This window comes from Myodes glareolus, chromosome 5 (genome assembly GCF_982192425.1).
Source record: "Myodes glareolus chromosome 5, mMyoGla1.1, whole genome shotgun sequence".
Taxonomy (NCBI): Eukaryota; Metazoa; Chordata; class Mammalia; order Rodentia; family Cricetidae; genus Myodes; species Myodes glareolus.
In genome coordinates, this window is record NC_142030.1 from 87683082 (window position 1) to 87703748 (window position 20667).

The 20667-nt window shown below is 42.3% G+C and overlaps 1 protein-coding gene and 1 pseudogene across 1 annotated transcript; one reads left to right on the forward strand and one right to left on the reverse strand.

Moving 5' to 3' along the window:
- Positions 1-8966: 8966 nt before the first annotated feature.
- On the forward strand, positions 8967-9036 carry LOC125398391 (U6 spliceosomal RNA; annotated as a pseudogene).
- A 6580-nt stretch (positions 9037-15616) lies between these two features.
- On the reverse strand, positions 15617-16361 carry LOC148122134 (large ribosomal subunit protein uL16-like). Its single transcript, XM_087906469.1, has one exon. The coding sequence runs from the start codon at positions 16321-16323 to the stop codon at positions 15679-15681; it is 645 nt and encodes a 214-aa protein (XP_087762595.1). The 5' UTR covers positions 16324-16361; the 3' UTR covers positions 15617-15678.
- Between the last annotated feature and the right edge of the window lie 4306 nt (positions 16362-20667).

The window sequence follows — 20667 nt, forward strand, 5'->3', positions numbered from 1 at the left end:
TTTGTTTCTGTATCTCTGGAAGTCTGCCGCTTGCTTTGGCCTGATTTTGTGTGTTTGTGTGTGTGTGTGTGTATTTAGCTTGCCCTTTTCTTTAGATATATTTTGGCTGACAATGTTTCATTTCACTTTAGAGATTTCTAAAAATAATATATACCATATATATGCATATAGCCTTTCAATATTTGTTTTTATTAACTTTTTTCTATGATTCGCTGAAGTTGCTAAGTGTACTAGTAACGATTCACTTTACTGACCAGACAAATGGGCTATCATTTCCTGTCAGGAATGTATTCGGTTCCGTAGCAGATGTGAATATGAAAACACTTTACATCCTTTGTCTATAAGAACACACTAAATGTATGGTTTTTCTGCGTTTTGAGGGTTATAAACTTGCAGTAACTCTTACTTGAGTTAGGTGACTTGTAATTTGCCTTTTCTCATTATAAATACTCACTTTTGAAGTTAATGTTTGTTCATAATTTTGTTTTTTTCCCTTACTTTGGTCTTTTAAGACAGAATCTTATGTCTGACGTCAGACATGATCTTCCTGCCTACACCTTCCAAGTGCTGGGCTTACTGTCTTGTGCCCCTGTTGCCAGTGTCTTTGTCCTTGAAAGCTTCCTCCTCCAATCATATAAACCCTTGCCCCACAAGGCACGCTTTGCCCTGGAAATCATAAACAAGGCACCCAAAAATACTGTTGTTTACCTCCAACAGAGAAGCCCATTTGCCCTTCAGATGCATTGTAGGGTCGAAGGATTTAGAGGTGTTCGACTTTCAACTTTTAATTTTTAAAATTGTATTTGTTACTTTTAGATGGAGGGCTTTAGGAAGCCCATTCTCTCTCCACCTTGGGGAGGTGGTGTCTCTTGTTTCTGCCACACTAGGTGGTCCAGGCTAGCTGGCTAGTGAGCTAGCTGGTCTCCTGTGTCTCCATCTCGCTGTAGGGATCCTAGGATTACAGATGAGTGCTACACCCAGATTTTTAAAGGGGTCAGATTTATGGCACAAGTGATTTTTCACCCTCTGAACTATCGCCCAGGCTGGGAGGTGCTCAGTTTCACAAGACGGTTCTGCAATATTCCCAAAGTGGTTGCGCCAGTCTCTATTACTCTCACATTCCTTTTGATAGCCTACCAAAAATAAGTAACTATCACATTATTTTAATATGAATTCCCTAATTACTGGTAAGGTTGAACTTTTATAAATAATTTTTTCATCCATAGTTCTTCATCTCAACATTTACAACTTACACACATATTATTTATACCAATCTTTCGTCAACTGTATACATCGTAAATATGTTCTGTTTGTATCATGTATTTTCTGTTTTATACTAGCATCCCACTTTATATTAAAACTGACTTATATGAACATTTAACTATATAAAATACATCTACATGTGTCTATATAGGTTTCTGTAAGATCACCCATCGGGAAAAAAGCAGCCGTAGTTTTCATTAGAAACTCAGGATTTTGTTTTCATTTTGCAGTTGTCCATTTTGTTGTGTGCATTTTGAAATATGCATGCTGAAGGAGTTTTACACGTACTTTTTAAAATTTAAATTTATTTTAGCAGGTATATAAAAACAGAAATTTGGGGCTCAGAGGTTAAGAGCACTAGCTGCTCCTCCAGGGGTCCCGAGCTCATTTCTCATCAACCACATGGTGGCTCACAACTATCTATAATGAATGAATCTGGTGGCCTTTTCTGTATGCAAACAGAACACTGCATACATATAAATAAATAAATAAACAAACAAACAAATAAATAAATCTTTAAAAAATTCTACATATGTATGGGATTCTACGTTTTCATTTTTAAAAAACATATACGTATATGAAAGAAATCTAAATGAAGTCACCAGAAACTGGGTTGACAATGCCTCAACTCAATGTCTTTTGCCACCAAGTGCCAGGGATGGGCTACATCTAGTTGAATCATTGACCAAAGAGGCCCCATGGGAACCCCCAAACATCTCAGGCTGCTGCTGAGGATGTAATTGCTCCCCACAAACCGATGGAAAGGCCCTCTTGCTGAAGACAGTGTTAACATACCTCACTGAACACAGAGAAGTCAAACTGGTGCCTGACCAGAGCTCTCACTCCTACCGACTAGTGTTCCTGGTACTGGAAGGTACTCTGCTGCTGCCGGAGAAGAGTAGCAATCAGCCTAGCTACAAACCCTGCGCTTTTACCATGGGAACCTGCCTGCAGGGCATGCTGGTGCAATAATGACACAAACGTGGGAGTAACCAACCACTCTGGTTGGATTTAAGATCCACTCCATGAGATGGAACTCGTAGCTGACACTGCTCAGGTGGCCAAGAACCTGAGGCTAGCTAGGCCATGGGTCTAGGGGAAAACCAAATGGTATCATTCTGCTAGAGGAGTATAACATGGAAATGACTCCTAATGACTCTGCTATAGGCATAGATCAGTGCTCCACTCAGCCAGCATCAGAGACACTTGCTCTTGCAGTAGAGGAGAACTAACACACAGACTCCCCACTGGACTATGTGAAGAGAGAGAGATTTTGGAACACTCAGTCCTAGATGATAGGGTATAAGGGTATCTTCATGAAACCTCTTCTCTTAGGGGTTCAGGGAGCTGGGGGAAGAAGAGGCAAAAGATTGTAAGAGTCAGAGATGACAACAAGAAAGCATTCTCTCTCTCTCTCTCTCTCTCTCTCTCTCTCTCTCTCTCTCTCACACACACACACACACACACACACACACACACACACAACTGTGGCAGCATGCTCAGGGCCTGCAAAGTTTCAAGCCAGGTGGGGCCCCAGCACTGAGAGGAGCACATAGGTATGAGCTTCCACCCCTCACCAGGAAGTTATCTCCAACTGACATCTGCTTGCAAAGAAAAACTAATTTTCTCCAATGGAGTCTCACAGGGTATATAAACCATACTTATGGGTATATCTCATGTCCAGCAGTGGATGGCCAACTCAAAAAACAAACTCACTGGTATTTTTGGAGACATGTCTCATACTGCTTTCTTTCTGCTTTTTTTTCTTTCTGATCTTTTGCTTGTATATTACAGTTTCTGGTTTTGTGTTATTATGGGTTTTGTTTGTGTGTTTCTGTGTGTGTGTGTGTTTCTTGTGTTTTCTTTCTTTTTTAAAATCTGGTTTCTTTGCCTGCCTGTTTGTTTTCTAAAGACAGAGAGAGAGAAAGGCATGGAGTTGAATGGATGGTGAGGTGAGGAGGATCTGGGAAGAACTGAGAGAGGGGAAACTATGATCACAATATATTGTATGAAAAAAATATTTTCAACAAAAATAAAAGGTTTATTTTACGTTTGTTTATAGGTGTTTTACTTACATATGTGTCTGTATACCACATGTGTGCAGAAAAAGATTTTGGATCCCCATAGAACTGGAGTTACAGATGGTTGTGAGCTACCATGTGGGTGCTGGGAATGGAACCTGGGTCCTCTGGAAGAGCAGTCAGTGCTCTTAATTACTGAGCTGTCTCTCCAGCTCCTATGTTTTCAACTTTTAAAGTTGACTTTGAAAAGAATCGGACTTATGAAAAGCTTTGGCTACTACAGCATTCATGTGCACTCAGTGTGTGCTCTTCACATGGTCACAGCTTGTGTATTTGGAACAAGGACTTTTTTATTGAACAATTACAGAATGAATTATAGCATGCATAAATGAAGGCAGAGCCATTCTTTCATGACTCCACAGAACAATGTTCAGAGTTAGATAATCTATCATTAAAATAACCCTATGACTGTTATCCAGTCTTTACTTTAAAATTTCCAGTTGAAGTTCAAGGCAGGATCTCACTTCCTAGCTCAGACTGGCCTGAAACTCCAAGCTCTGGGATTCCAGCCTGTGACTCCACACCAGGCTCTCTTCTTACTCTCTTTATGGAGTCTTTTGATGAATACAAGCTATCAAGTTTAATATAATTATGTTTGCCAATCTCTTCTACAGCTAGCAACATTGATGTCCAAAATGCCTTGAGGATCCTAAAGCAAGAGAAGTTTTTTTCTTAGTCATTTTGGGAAAGTTTTAGTTTTCTCTCTTATATTTAAATTGTGGATCCACATTGGAATTAGTTTGTGTTTGCTATGAAGTAAGAATCTACTTCTTGGTTTTCCAGATGGTCAACTAGTTGTCTAAATAGTATTAATTGACTAGTATCCTTTCTCAAATGATTGCCATTCCATCTGGAATGTATCAATCAATGCTTCAAAATGCACGGGTATGTTTCAGGGCTCTTTATTCTCCATCTCTCCTATTGCCAGTACTACCCTGCCTTATTATTATAGCATTATAGGCTTTGCTAGCTGGTGGAACACGTTCCTCCACTTTGGCACTCTCTAAGAATGTCTTAATTATCTGTAATTGTTCTTCAGTAAAGATGTTAGAACCAGCTTGTCTTTTTTCAGTGTCTTGATATGATGATGTTTGGAAACACATCATTTCTCCATAATGATGAATGTAGAAGAATTCATAGTTGGACAGGATGGCATTCTCCTATACTCCTAGCACTCGGAAGGGTAAAGCGGAGAATTTGAGGCCATTCTGTGGAGGAGGAGGGAGAAGCAGACCTTAACTGGACAAATCTCTTACATCTTTTTGAGTATCCAGCTTCAGATTTGTTCATCGGTTTGCCTCAAGTCCATCCGTAGTCAAAAATAGACCAGTCACGCTCCATTAAAATGGTAGATTTATCCTAGCCTTTTAGTTCTATAAACTTGAAGGCCATTTTGTTTTAGAACAATATTTGTAAAGCAATCTAAACTTTCATATATTTTAGGAATTTAGATTCGAATGCATTCATTCACCAGAGTCCATTCATCATATCTCCCGCCATGTTCCATACCCAAGCAGGAGAAAGGATTTTTGTCACTCTGCTGCATGCCTGGCTGACTTTATAAAGCAGAAGCTCACCTTCCAGGGCAGTCCAATTCCTCACTGAAGTGCTTGTCCTACCCAGACATCATCAGGAAATTTTACATACATCGTCATGTTTCATTTTCAGTATAATACCATAAAGTAGAAATTTTATCCCCATGGTACCAATGAAGAAAAAGGTTAAGGTACTTACACAACTTTTCCATGGTCACGCAGGTAGTGACACCACAAGGTTTTAATCCCAGATTTGTGTCCTAAATTCTTCAGACTACAATACTATGCACATTAAATTCTGTTACCTTGACACAAACTAGAGTTATTAGGGAAGAACAAGCCTCAACTCTTGCCCACATCAGATTGGCTTGTAGGCTGTCTGTGGAGGGACTGTCCTGGTTAGTGGCTGATGTTGGGTGGGGGGCCTAGTCCGCTGTGGGGGGCCCTAGCCTGGAAGCAAGCTAGTGAGCAACATTTCTTCACGGTCTGTGCTTCCGTCCCTTCTCCAGGTCCCTGGCTTCAGTTCTTCTCTGACTTTCCTCAGTGATGGACGGGGCATGGAAGTATAAGTCAAGCAAACCCTTTCCTCCCCAGGTTGGTTTGGTCATGGTTTTATGACAGCGACAGAGGGCAAACTAGCATAACCTACTGTGAGTTCCTCCTGTTATGACTCCACAAGCCCATCCCGTGTCTGTCAATCAAAGGACATGGCTCTAACCACCATTCTTAGGGTTTCTAGCATATCCCAACCCCTTTGAAACCTTGCAAACATCCAAACCCAACCTCAGAAACACTCATGCCTACGTGTTCCCCCGCCCTCCCCTTTCCTTGGTTTTCCCACGGAAGCTTTTAGGCTGTGCCCCGAGTACTCATATTTGTAATGTGAACTCAGAGGCAAGGGTGGGGTGATTTATTACAATGTGCTGTCTGGTGAGCAGCCACTCATTTCTGCATACGAGCTGGGCAAAGCCGGGTTAATAGTTAATATACAACCCACTTTTCAGGACCACTCCAGTCTTAGACTCTGTCTCTACTCCTTTAATTCTCTTTAATAGGAGGCTCCTATTAGAATTTCCTCACAGATCTCACCAGAGAGCAGTCTGATTCAGCTAATCAATCAGTGTCTAATTCAGTGTCAGTTTTTGTTTTCTTCACAGAGAGTCTTTGCTGAAATGGTGTATGGTGGACATTTAGTCATCAGATTGTGGGAGACGTTACTTGTGATAGACCACATGGAAATCACAGATAGTATTACTAATGCTGTCTTAGTATACATTATGCTTTATGGCAAGGAGGGGCAGGAAAATACTCAGGAATGACTCCATCAGACAAGAGTTGTGGACAGCCTCTGCACGCATCCTCAGAGTTTGCCTTAAGCTGAATTTAGAGCAGGAAATGCTACACTAATCTGAGCTGACCTCTGTATTACTCTCGTGTTCTGCAGAGACATGTGCAGAAATAACAATGGTTAGCATTCTTTCATGTCAGGGATCTTCCGTCTCATACCTATTCGCTGAGAGCTACTCCTTACTCCTTCCCGATGCAAGCTTGGAACGCCTGGATGAAGTTACAACAAGTCAGGCAGGAAAGCGTGATTGATAGCCTTGGGCCTGTCTGAATTCTTCCCACTTGTTTCTTCATGATGAATCAGACCAGGAATTGGCGGTCTCTATGAGTTATAGTCTTTAAGACTTGTTTCCGATACATAGATTTCAGATGCTATAAGTTGAATTATATACTCAGTCAGTAGATTCATGGCACCTACCATGAACCAGACCTGGGGATATAATAATGAAAAAGCAAGTCGTAACAATCTCTGCCCTCATCAACCTTGGAGCAGAGGAGAGGAGATATAATTACACAGCAAGGGGGATGCCATAGGTGGTACAGGACGCCATGGACACATAGGATGGTACATATGATGAACATGGGAGATCATGGGAAGCTTGCAGAGAAAATGGCACCTAAAGACTGGATGTAGATGTGGAAACAAAACAGAAAAGAGAGAGCGACAGACGGCATATCTAAGGATCTAATAGAGGCAGGTTTCAGTCGGTTTAGTTCAAGGTATGTTTCATTAACAAATGATTGGAAATATCAGTGACATGTAACAGGAAACATTTATTTGCCATTCATGCCGCAATATGAAGAAAGGGATGTTAAACATAAGAAATTATTGAGGAGTAAGTATATCTGAGGTAGTGAATCTAGACGGTCTAGAGAAGATGTGCTGAACCAAAGTAGTAGGAGTCGGACCCCCGAGAAGGGGGCAGAATCAAGAGCTACAAAGAAAGCAGAATCTCTCTCTGACTATACTCATATTTATGAAAACCACAAAGCATAACATGATGATTAAAGCTCTCTCTTTTGGGTTGTTGTTTTTGACAAAGGATCGCTCTGTGTAACTGAAACTCGCTATGTAAACCAGGCTGGCCTCCAACTCAGAACCCCGCCAGGCTTTGCCTCAAGAGTGCTAGAATTAAAAGTATGCATCACTATGTCCAACTTGATAAAATATCTTACATAGATGAACTTAATACTTACAACAACATGACTGATAGTAAATAAAATAACAGATTTGTCGTCATACGAATCTCAGTGGTCTCACTGTCAATACGATTCTTTACTACCTCAACTTTACTCCAACAGGTCTGAGGAGTTAACTCTCCAGCACCCTCTGGGTTACAGGTCTATTCATGTCCCTCTTGACAGCGAAATTTCTGAGATGACAAATCAGGAAATGCTCAATTAAGCTTAGGTCTATTTTATAGCTCCACCTCCAGCCAACATCATACATTTTGCAAAGATGTCATTTGATGGTTAGGAAAAATGGACTGGAAATGAGCTATAAAGTCTACTTTTGTAAACTTTAGCAAAAGGGAGGCCACAGGCAGGGTTTACTAGATTTTACACAGCAAGGCCACTGACCCCTGAAGGGACCATTGCCTCCATGGCCATGTGAACACTTAGAACCCTACTGCTAAAATGTGTTGATTTTCCATAGATAAAGACTCTACGTTAGATTTCTTTCTTTCAATATTAAGCACATGGATGGAGCACTAATTTTTTAAAAAATTCAAAGAAATATTGTATTCAAAAATGAAAAGAGAGGATCTTACATTTCTATGGTGGTTCTAAATTCCTCAGCAGTGACTAGAGAGAACCAATTCATATTCTCTGTAAAGTTCTCAGGATCATCCCATGGCCCTGCATATCCTAGGCAACTGTTCTACCCCTGAGCCATGTCCTGTCTCTCAAATATTCTTTTATATGGAAACAACTTTTTCATCTAGCCTTACTTGTCTAACTGGAGCATCGTGTTGCTTTGCAGCACATGGGGAACTAGTCATGGCTTTCTCTGTTTTCTTTACTGTCTCTGGCTTACTTTTCTACTGCTGTTCCATCCTGGGGACTGAGGTCATCATGCCAGTGACAAGTCTAAGCGGCTTGGTGGAAATAAAAAAACCCCAGCATTGGACAGAAAGCTACGAATGGCCAGAGATGGACGGAAGGTTGTGCTTTACAACCGTAGGTCTGAGGGGCTGTTTCCCAGAGTTCCCTGATGGTAACCTGAGGGTTTTTATTTTCTTCAATCTCATGAATTCAAGAATTTTAAAAACATATCTATACATTTCAGTTTATTCTACTTACTATTCTTTCTGAAGTGTTAGTTGTTCCCAAAGCCTCCAGGGTCTCTTCAACACACAGTCCCAAAAGTCTTTGATAGTTCCCTTGTTTCACCCTAAACACGCACACTCACGCACGTGCGCGCGCACACGCGCACACACACACACACACCTGTGCATGCTCACGGGCCCACATACACAGAGTAGCTGAACTGCAAGCAACTTTTCCTGTCTCTGCCTCCCACCCCACCCTAGGAACACTGGAATTGCAGCTGTGTGCCACAACACAATTTTTAAAATATATTTTTATTTTATGTGCATTGATGTCTGTCTGCATGTATATCTGTATGAGGGTCAGATCTTGGAGTTACAGACAGTTGTGAGCTGACATGTGGGTACTGGGAACTGAACCTGGTCCTCTGGAAGGGCAGTCAGTGCTTTTAACCACTGAGCCATCTCTTGTGGTCCGCTTCAGCAGCACATATACTAAAACTGGAACGAGACAGAGAAGATTAGCATGGCCCGAGCACATCCAGCTTTCTACGTGGATTCCCAGGATCAAACTCACGTTCTCAGGCCTGTGTGGCACACCAAGTGCTGTCATCAGCCAGAGGGCATCCCTCCCACCCATCTATATATTTTGGCTCAGGCTGGGAATCAGCCACTTCTCCCTGAAACTTAGGCATCTGGTTCCCTTTGCTGAAGACAGGATTGGCATGTTACAAATGTCTATGTATGAGACATGTTAGTTGTTACTAAGTTTGTTATAAATTCTGATCCTTTTCAGTGGACAGAACTAAGATATCGCTCTCCCCTTTCCTCTCCCATCTAAACACTCTGAGTTCATTCAGTTCAAATATAGAAATGCAAGGCTTAGAAGTTGAATCTTATTTTTATATTACTTATGTTACACTGATAGTACTAGTTTCAAAGACTATTAATATACTTCTTTTCTCTAAGTGGAAAAACCAGAGTAACAATGCCGAAATTATGAATACATATACTACTGAAAACAGTTTAAATACATCTATTGCTGTTTCCTTAATTCCAGCTATATCTTAATGAGAATATATAGTCAACTTAGTGCATTTTAAAACCAATATAAACTCCCTTGTGTATGATTAGATCATAAGTTAATATACATATATGAACTCGATTGTTTCCCATAGTTTTTGATATTTTAGGATTACTCTTTTCTATTTTGTTTTAATAAGACTTGAAATAAAATCTACAAAAACAATGTATATTCTGAAAAGTTTACTTTTATTCTTGCTCCTTCTTCTTTATTCTTTCCCTTTCCATAGATTGCTGACAACCTTTTTCATACAATTAGACCTTTTTGTCTCATTTTGATTTCAAATATATAAGAATATTTATAAGTATGCATAAATATGTATATCCCCATCTTGCATATACACAGGAGCATCTGACTGCCATTTTCCCTCCACCTTCTTTCAGTTAGTAGACGTTCTGGTTATCGCAGCAGGGTATAGAATTATTTTTCATTCTTCTCCCGCATCCGTCAGATGCTTGCACCACAGCCCCAGTCTTTTCTCCGGAATTTGCTGATATTTGGCTACTGCAGAGCTGCAGTGTGAAGACATCCAGCAAGCTTTTACAGCATGAGCAAATTTTACTAAATCCACTGTCTAATGCGCGCCATAATTCTATGTAACACTTAGAAACACAATCACCCTGGCAGTCAATTGGGCTGACACTGATTGTAAGACAAATCCCAAGTTCAGAGACTGAAAATGTTTTGGCTAAAGCTAACCTTTTAAAATTTAAGACATTCAAATCCCTTCTAAAACTCATAAGAACCCAAGAGAAAAGTAAAACCATGAAAGACGTTTTCTTGTTTTGGCCCCACCCCCAGCCCCTGGCACTTAAATAAATATTTGTTAAATAAATTCTGAAGTTTGAAGTTTAACAAACTTGCCTGAGGTTCGACAATCACTACTGGTAGAGCCTGGATTTGAACCAGGAAGTCGTGACTCATCGCTGCCGTCCTCCGCACCACACATTCAGAAACGTCTGCTGAAAACACCCTCAACAAGCCCATTGCTGTTCTCAGGACAGCTTGCGTTTCCACTTGCCCTTGCTGCATTCTTACACAGGTCTCTTCCCCAACTCCCTCACTCCACGGAGAAGCTAGTCTCACGACGCTAGCAGGACGCCACCACATAAGCACCATCTCAGCTTAGTCACACAGATCCCCCTCTGCTGTGGCCCCCACCACACTCACACACCTGGCCACACACAGATCCCCCTCTGCTGTGACACCCCCGCCCCCGCCCCCCCAACCCAACACACCAAGGAAAGACAGGCCCTTTCTGTCTGCCTTCTAGGTCTGACTCCTCCACAGGGATTTGGGATTCAGGTCTAGAACCCTCACACTAGCACTGATCAGCTCTGCCCTGTAGTCTCAAACTGCCCTTCTCTATTAGGTAGGGTAGCTTGGCCCCAAGAAGAAGAATCCCAACTCACTGTGGTCTTTTGTCTCTTGTACAACTCTTTACATTTTACTTTGTCATTGTAGCAAAATTAAAAGGTACAGGCTGCCCTTGTTGGCCTTTACCTCGGCTGCCTTTTCCCCAGGCACTTTTACCAGCTCAGAAGTGCTTTGTTGCTGTTGTCGTTGTTGTTTTTGCTGGGGTTTTTTGGTGTGTGTGTGTGTGTGACATATATATATATATATATATATATATATATATATATATATATATATATATTATATTTCCGAGACAGGTTTTCTCTATGTAACAGTTCTGGCTGTCCTAGAACTCGCGCTGTAGACCAGACTGGCCTTGAACTCACAGAGATCTGCTTGCCTCTGCCTCCCCAGTGCTGGGATTAAAGGCATGTGACACTGACTGGCCAGAGTGGTTTTTAAAGTCTTTGAAAAGATCCTTCACTTGCACATTTGGGCAGTATGGGAACTATTAAAAACAATAGGGACCTATAGGGCTAGAAAGTTGCCTCAGCAGGTAAGAACACTTGCTGCTCTTCCAGAGGATCTTCCTGAGTTTGGATCCCAGCACCCACACTGGGAGGCCCACAACTACCTGTAACTCTAACTACAGAGGAATCCAACACCTTTTCTGGCCTCTGCAGGCCTTCCTGTCTCACTTAGACACATAGACAGGCACATTTAAAAACTCTTAAAAAGGACTCCAGATCTGATCGAGAGGGCACATACAGAGAGAAGAGGGGGCCTGGGGGACATCCACACTCTAGCATAAGAGACAGACAAGAAGAGGAGTCGACAAAGTGTTTGAGAATAGGCTTCATGGAACATGGAAAACCCAGAGATTCTTTTTCCTGGTGAATCACGGGAAGAAAGCACTGGAAGATGAAAGGCTGTCTCAGACGGGCGGAAATCTGCAACATGGAAGCTGTCAGCAACTTGGACCTGAAGAGACTCAGGGGACACAGACCAAGGAGAAAACAGGTCAAAGGTGAAGTTAGCTACTACGGACAACTCAAGAAGTTTTATTAGTGAGGGGGGTAGAGAGATGCTGACTGAGGCTGCAGAGACCTAAGCAAACAAGGTGACTTTCCTCTCTCTTTTAAGATAAGCACTCATAAGACATTGTTTACCAACGGCAATAAGCCACGAGAAAGCGATCAAGATGCACAGTCTTAAAGATGTGAGATCTGCCTCATGTCTCAGTGTCTGCTTCAGTGTCTCAGACATAGGCAGCAACACTGGCCTTCCAAATGACAGGGCATTTGATCTACAAAGCTAGGCAGCTCCTAAAGGGTGCAAGGTAGATTGTAGTTTGGATAGTCTTTGCTTTTAGTTTTCAGTTTATGGTCCAAACCCAGTAGGCAAGTGTGGGACTATAAATTGGGGTTGGGTGGTGTAACCAAATGGTTTGAAAAGATGAAAGACATGAAATAATTTTCATTTAGGCACAGGAACAAGAACACTCGAAGAAATCTGCTAAGATTGCCAAGTGTGCTAGGCTCTCGCTTGAGATCTATGGGGCAAGAGTGGCTGAGCAAGATTCAGCAACTCTTATCTCAGGCCTAAGTGGGCAGAGCAGTCAGGGCTGGAACCTCACCTGCTGCAGGGAGGCTCAGGGAGAAAGAGAACAACTAAGTTCTAGTGTTTGCAAGGGAATAGTTTAAACACTTCCCTGGTCTTCTACCTGAGAAAACTGAGAGATGAGGACATGGGTCAAGGATTATAATTAGGAACAAGGTCTAGTCTGTAGACAAGCATTCTTTTTTCTTTATTTTGTTCTAAGAGAATGTTTTAATAATTCAGTTTATTTTAAATTTGCGTGTGTGTGTGTGCACATGTGTTTGTCTGTGCAAGTACACGTGAGTGCTTGTGCCCAAGGAGACTAGAGGTGTCAGATACAGGCTGCTGTAAACCTCTCTAAGGGGCTTCTGGGAACCTGACTCGAAGTCCTCTGTAAGAGTAGTACACATTCTCAACGGCTAAACCCTTCCTCCAGCACTTAATTTATTATTTTATTTTAAGTTTATTTATTTATTTGTGTGTGTGTGTGTGAAGTGCCCTTGGTGGCTAGAAGAGTGTACTGCATCCCCCGGAACTGAAGTTACAGGCAGTTAGCTATGACCGTCTCAGACTGGGTACTTGGAACTGAACTCCCATCTTGTGAAAGAGCAGTGTGTGCTTTTAACTGCTGAGCCATCTCCCCAGCTTCCAACAGACATTCTTCAGAAAGTCGGGAACTAATGGACCAGAAATTCTGAAGAAGGGGCACCGGAGGGTGGGGCCAGCGGTCAGAGTGGGATCTAGGAAGTCCAGTCGGAACCTCTGAGGTGCTCAGTGGTTTTCAGGACAAAGCCAAAAATATGAGCACGGCCTTGGTAGTGTGTAGAGTTAGATTACCATGGGGAAGCGAGGTTGTGAGAGGTCAGGATGTAAGGTACACTAGCTCCATGAACACAGAAGGAAGAAAGAGGGAGGAAGGGTGAGCTAAGAAGGAAAGCAGTGTGTCGGAGGGCCTGAGAGCCAGGTGCACCATCCCTTAGGGGAAGTCTGGGTTTTAGATTCCAATTTCCGAGGGGAGAGTATTTTCAAAAGAGAAGACAGCCACAAAGTACAAGAGAATAGAGAGCCACAAGGGTTTCCACCAGGCCGGTCCGTGGCATGAAAATTTGATCATGAACTCTGAGCACGTTCTACTCTTAACCCAGGAGCACGCGAGTCAGCATTTTCCCTCTGGAAGGTGGAAGACTTGAGTGTCCACAGGGAGCAGAAGAGAAGTTCTTGGCCTCAAACAGTCTCCATGTGTATGGAAAACCCTGCTCCTGCCAAGGGTGCTACAGAGTACATCAGAGTCGTAACCTCCAACAGTCTCCATACGTATGGAAAACCCTGCTCCTGCCAAGGGTGCTACAGAGTACATCAGAGTCGTAGCCTCCGACAGTCTCCATATGTATGGAAAACCCTGCTCCTGCCAAGGGTGCTACAGAGTACATCAGAGTCTTAGCCTCCAACAGTCTTCATATGCATGGAAAACCCTGCTCCTGCCAAAGGTGCCTATGGAGTACATCAGAGTCTTAGGCTCCAACAGTCTTCATATGCATGGAAAACCCTGCTCCTGCCAAAGGTGCCTACGGAGTACAGCAGAGTCTCAGCTAAGGGTTCTGACCCCCAAAGTCAGAATCACTTAATAAAGTAGGATCGTGGGACCCAACCAGATGATTCAGTGGGTAAAGTGCCCTCTGCCTGAGGACCCAAGTTCCACATCTGGAACCCACAGTGTGGCCGGCACACACACATCTGCACTCCTCCCCGCCAACAAGTAAATTCTTTTAAAAGATTATATTCTCAATAAAGAAGAAAGAACCAACTAATAATCACTGAACTCCACAATGCTAATAATAACAATGATGATAAAACAGCAGTAATTCTGGACGACCTTCATTGGGTATTCTCTAATCATCACATCTCATGACATCATGAGGAACCTGATTAGTACTCAGTTCAAGTAAGACTGGGAGAACTTTTGAACTTTGCTAGAAGAGAAGTATGATGGAGTCTGTAGCAAATGCTTCAAAGGATGAAGATACGGGCTGGGAATATAGCTCAGTAGGAGCGTGCTGTGCCTATCATGTGAGAAAGGGTTTTGGCTTAATCCTTAGCACCATTAAAATCTATTGTGTGAAGGACCAAGAACAATTTGTGGGAGTCAGCTCTTTCCTTCTACCATGTGGGCTCCCAGGATGGAGCTCAGGCCATCAGGCTTGGTGGTGCCATCAAATGGTGGTGAGCCATCTCGCCAGCCTTGGAGATGGCTATTGCTACAGATAGAGGTATTGGAGGGCTGTCTTTTATATTCCTTGAAAGTAATGGTGTTCTGACACAGCTTAAATGTTCCACAACTAGGAGATTAAAGTGGTTGTTATACATCTCCATAGAGGAATACAGCGTAAACCATGACAATAGGTCATCATGTTAAGAGAAAATCAGTCAGATCAAGAAGACAAGTATTGCCTGTTTTCTTTCTTATTGTACCCTAGGTTTAAGAAAGAAGAATGGCAAGAAAGGAGAAAGGGGACTGTTTGAGAAGAGGTAAGACACCAGTGAGAGGTGCACAAGAGAGGGTAATGGGAGGTGAATGTATATATTATGTGCACATATAGAAATGTCATGACAAAGCTACTCACTTATTTTTATTGATGAATTTTGTTATTTAAAACTTTCACACAAGTGTCTAATGCATTCTGACTATCCTCCCAACCTCTGTTCTGAAACAAACTATTTGACTTTTGGAAACAGAGTCTCCTGCAGGCCAGGCTTGTCTTGAACCCCTGATCTTCTGGATCCTACCTCCTAACTGCTGGGATGCACCTCTATGCCTGACTTCAAACTCTTTAAAAAACATTTATTTTATTTTATTTATATGTTTGAGTGCTTGCCTGCATGGGCATATGTGCACCACATGTACCCTTGGTGCCTGCAGAGTTCAGAAGAAGGCTTAAGATTGCCTAGGATTAGAGGTACGGATGATTGTGAGCCACCATGTAGGAGCTGAGAACTAAACTCAGGGCCTTTGCAAAAGCAGAAAGTTCTCCTAACCACTGAGTAATCTCTCCAACCCCCAGGGAATTTTTTTTTTAAGCAGGCTGGATGTGAGATTTATTACTGAACATGATTTGGTAGGGTATAGGAGAGCACCGAGAAAGCCCTCAGGAGTGTAGGGCTCGCCACTTGTCCAGGGGACCACGATTAGGAATATATTTGACCCCACAGTCATCAGGAATCAGTCGCTTCTCAGCAACCATGTCTTCAAATTCAGCTGCATTAAACTTAGTAAAGCCCCATTTCTTTGAGATGTGGATCTTCTGGCGACCAGGGAACTTGAACTTGGCTCTACGAAGAGCCTCAATCACATGTTCCTTATTCTGCAGCTTAGTGCGGATGGACATGATGACCTGGCCAATATGAACCCTGGCCACTGTGCCCTGGGGCTTCCCAAAGGCACCACGCATACCTGTCTGGAGCCTGTCAGCCCCAGCACAGGACAACATCTTGTTGATTCGGATGACATGAAAAGGGTGAAGCCTCACTCGAATATGAAAGCCATCCTTGCCACAACTCTTTACCATGTACTTGTTGGCACAAATATGGGCAGCCTCCAGAGCTTCGGAAGAGAGTTGTTCGTATTCATCTGACACCATGTGGCCACAAAGTGGGAATTCATCAACTTTTGCCTTCTTCCGCCCCAAGTCAAAGATGCGGATTTTAGCATCAGGGACACCTCGGCAGAAGCGAGACTTTGGGTACGGCTTGTTTTTACAATACCGGTAACACCGGGCGGGGCGGTGACCCATGATGACAAAAGGATCGTCGGTAGCGCGCTGGAGGAAAAGAGACGGGAATTATTTTTTTGAGACAGGGTCTCATATTCTTGGCTAATCTCAAACTTGCTATGTAACTAAGGGTGACCTTGAACAATTCCTGCTCCTCCTGGCTCTACCCGCTTCATGATGGTTCTACAGAAATGTACCACCACACCAAGAGTGATGTGATGCCCAAGATCAAACCCAGGGTTTTGTGCATACTAGGCAAGCACTGTATCCTCATCCCTTCAGGCAATTGTTACCGTAGTTATAGAAAACTAGATGGAGATGAGAAAGATACAAAGTGAAGTCCAGGAATAAGCTCATATTAATAGTCTGTTGATTTCCTACAAAGGTACCAAAAACAGTTCAGTGGGGTAAATAATGTGTTTAAAAAGCACAAAGTACTGGGGTGACTGGGTACTCACCTGAAAAAGAATACCACAATCCCTAATGTACAAAATCAATTCAAAACGGATCACAACCCCCCCCCCCAGGAGGAAAGAGGAGATTAATCTCCATTATCTTGGGTTAGGCAACACCTACTCAAAGACAACATGGGAAGGATGGAGCAGCAGTGAGAACAGATGCCTCGGACTGCAGCAGACATTTGTGCCGTGAGCTCCACCACCGAGACAGGGAATGATGACTCAGAATAAGGGAGACAATTTGTAATTCATATTTGTGTGAAAAATTTGTACCCATAATATAAAAAAGCCCAACAAAAAAAATATGACCTAAATTTTAAAAGGGCAAAGAATGAGAGTAAACATTTCTCCCTAGGAGACTTACAGGTAGCTAACGAACACAGGAAAAAGCGCTCACCATGTCCAATCAGTAGGGGAATGCAAATCAAAACCAAAATGAGATGCTACTTCAGGTGCACTGGGATAGACTTTCACTCCACAGGTAATAACAAGTGTTGATAAGTTACAGAGAACTAGAATTGTCATGCATGGCTGCGTGCCATGCAAAAGGACAGAGCCATTTTTGCAAGATAAGCTAGCACGGTCTCAAACTAGTAAACAATGTCAGCATGAGACTCAGAAATGCAGCCCTAGATTCCAGAAGACAGTTGGGTATGGTAGGATATACCTATCACACCAGCATCTAGGACAAGGAGGCTGGAGAATCAGGAGGTCAAGCCTTAGGTACATAGTAAGTTTGAGGCCAGCCTGACATGAAACCATTCAAAAGTTAAACAAAATAACTTCTGTGTTGCTCTTAACAGCGCCTTTCCTTGACCCAGGAAACAGCCACAAGCCAACATTCACAATAACGGAAAAATGAAAACGTATTAAATGGATTCACTGAATTGCAGCAATAAAAAAAATCAATTGCACGCAGTGTGTGGAAAAGTCTTAAACTCACTTGGCTGAGTCAGAGAAACCTGCTCTTCATAATGAAATATTGTGTTCAGATTTATATGACAAGCTCCGAAGAGAAAAACCGATAGAAGTAGATTAGAGTTCAGGGCAGGGTAAGAAGGGATGTGTGCTAGGGGAGATGAGGAATAATTACAAATGGGGTTCTTTTAGGATGGTAACATGGCCTCAAATCAGATGCAATGATTATACAACTCAGGAAAAAAATCAAAATATATTGAAACTGTGTCTTTTAAATATGTAATACACATCATGGGTCTCGGTGACATCAACAGAACAAATTCTGCATAGTGGGCTTGTGGTAGCTTTTCTTTTGCTCTTTGTCCTTGTCATCCACAATCAAAACGTATCTCTAATTGCAGGGGAAAAAAAGCAAAGGTGTTTAACCTTCACAGGATAATCTCTGAGAGTTCATTGTGAGTGTTCCTGGGTTTAAGTTGTCATCCCTTCAGAAGCGTGCTACTGGGGCTGGAGCCATGGCTCAGCAGTTAAAAGCACTGGCTGCTCTTTCAGAGGGTTCTAATTTGAGTCCCAGGACCTACGGGGTGACATACAACAATCTGTGACCACAGCTCCAGGGGATCTGACACTGTGTCCTGGCCATGGGCACTGCACGCATGCGGTGTATAGACGTACATGCAGGCAAACCACTCACACGTATAAAATTAAATCGAATTTTTTTTTTAAAAAAGAGCACACTGCATTCTCCTTCCCTTTTCCCAAGTCACTTCTCTCTACTGTAAAATCAAGAGAGCTTATTTTTCTCTTAAAATAATGAACCCGTGGGTGTTATGTTTCTTCTCTGATGCGGTGATTCACTCCGGCTGAGTCTTTTCTGTGTCTGACTTTTCATTGTTTGCTGCAGCACCGAGCCTCCCGCACTTTGCAAGTTCTTGCTTGGATGGTAACACATTTGATGCCTTTCTCAAGTGAAGTTTACTGCTTTAATCTAATGAAGCGGTTGCGTTCTAGCTCCTTTCGTTACCTTGACAAGTTAATCATTTGGTTATAATCCCCTAACAGTTGTTTTTTACAATGAAACAACCAGTTCAGGTTGCAAAAAAAAAAAAAACAAAAAATCTTCAGTGTCAATTTGAGAGTGTAATATGCTGTACAATTGCAATGGTTGAATTAAGATAGTTTATATACAGGGGCTTGAGATGGTTCAGAGGTTACGAGCACTTGTTGCTCTTTGAGGACCCAGGTTTGATTCTCAGCATGCACATAGTGACTCATTGTGGGCACCAAGCAAGCATATGGCACACAGACCTAATGCAAGCAAAATATTCATAAAAATGTAAAAAGAAATATAAAGAAAAATGTAAGATAGATTATATACAGTCAAAAATTACAGAGAAGTAATCAAGAATTTTCTCTTCGTTACAGAATGCATAAATATATCTGTGGTGATTTGAATGACAATGATGCTCATAGGTTCAAATGCTTGCGTACGTGGTTCCAGTTGGTAGAACTGTTTGAAAAGGATGGTGTGGCCCCTCATTGGAGGAAGTGTCCCACTGGGACTGGGCTTTAAGGTTTCAAAAACCCGCAGCATCACCAGTTAGATTATGTGTTCTCCCCACATGCTTCCATCTAAATAGGAAGCTCTCGGCTACTGCTCCAGAACCATGACAGCCTGCCTGTTGACATCCTCCCCGTCGTAATGGTCATGGGCTTTAAGTCCCTGGAACCATAGCCCCAAGTAAACTGTCCCTTCTCTAAGTGTCCGTGGTCACAGTGTCCCTTCACAGCAATAGAAAAGTAACCGAGACAGTATCAGTCGATGGCTTCATTCCGGGTGGGTAATCAATCGGTATCAGATGAGGACCACATCTGAGGTAGTGGTTCTCAACCGTCTAGTGCTGCGACCCTTTAATACAGTTCCTCAGGTGTTGGGGTGACCCCCAACTGTAACATTATTATCGCTGCGACTTCATAACTGCGATTCTGCTACTGCTATGATTGTAAGATAAACACCTGATATGCAGGGATAGCTGATATGTGACCCTTGTGAAAGGGTCATTCGACTCTCCCAAAGGAACCTCAACCCACAGGTTGAGAACCATTGACCTAGTGTAATCACTGTTCATTTAGACAGGCTCAGAAGGCAATAGGACTTAAACGGAGGTGCGCACAATCTATGCCTATAATATTAACTATCAAACTACCTTAGACACATACTAAACTTAAAACTGCAGAGGATGCAGCCCTCTAAAAACTGAGACAATCGATGGGAAAAAACTGAGAGGAACTGAAAGTTTTACAGCTACTCTGTCATCAGCACCGCAAGTAGGTTGTTCTTGAAGAGCATGGGGACAGCTCCCACCAGAAAGTCTATAACCAAGAGTTTCTGCCTGTTGTTCTTGAAGTCGGTGTCAGGACCAACAGCAAAAATTCTGTAGAAGTGCATGGGAAACCAGAGGAAGGTAGCTGCCTTCGGTTTTACCTCAATGGCTGATTCCATTTAAACATGACCTGTGCTTAAAAGAGGAAAGTTTAGAAAAACTGGCATCCACTTAGGTCCATCTTTAAGTTTTCCATATGTGACCTGACCTTGAGTTATTTTTTTTTGTAAATTAAGTACTGTTTATTTATTCAGCATATTATCATTGTGGGTTTAAGGCCTTATCTGTTTGAGATATAAATTGAGTACAAACGTGAAAAGTATTAGTAATATACATCTTTCTGGTATGTATTTTATATATATATAAAAAGCAATGATATAGGGATGGCAGATAGATAATATAACAAACCAGAGTATTTTAATGCCCCTGTTATCTGCAATAAACAAACTATTGAGAGATTTTATGTCCCTGTACAAAGTACCTGGTGTAATGTGCCAGACTGTTGAGGGACACTGCTATCAGCTTATGATGGGGAGTCACCTGCACTGGGGAAGAGGTGCTGGGGGTGGGCAGGGAGAGCCAGAAGGAATTCATTGGAGCCAGAG

Excerpts from the sequence above, each read along its gene's own strand:
- LOC148122134 (XM_087906469.1), bottom strand. The coding sequence starts at position 16,323 with ATGGGTCACCGCCCCGCCCGGTGTTACCGGTATTGTAAAAACAAGCCG.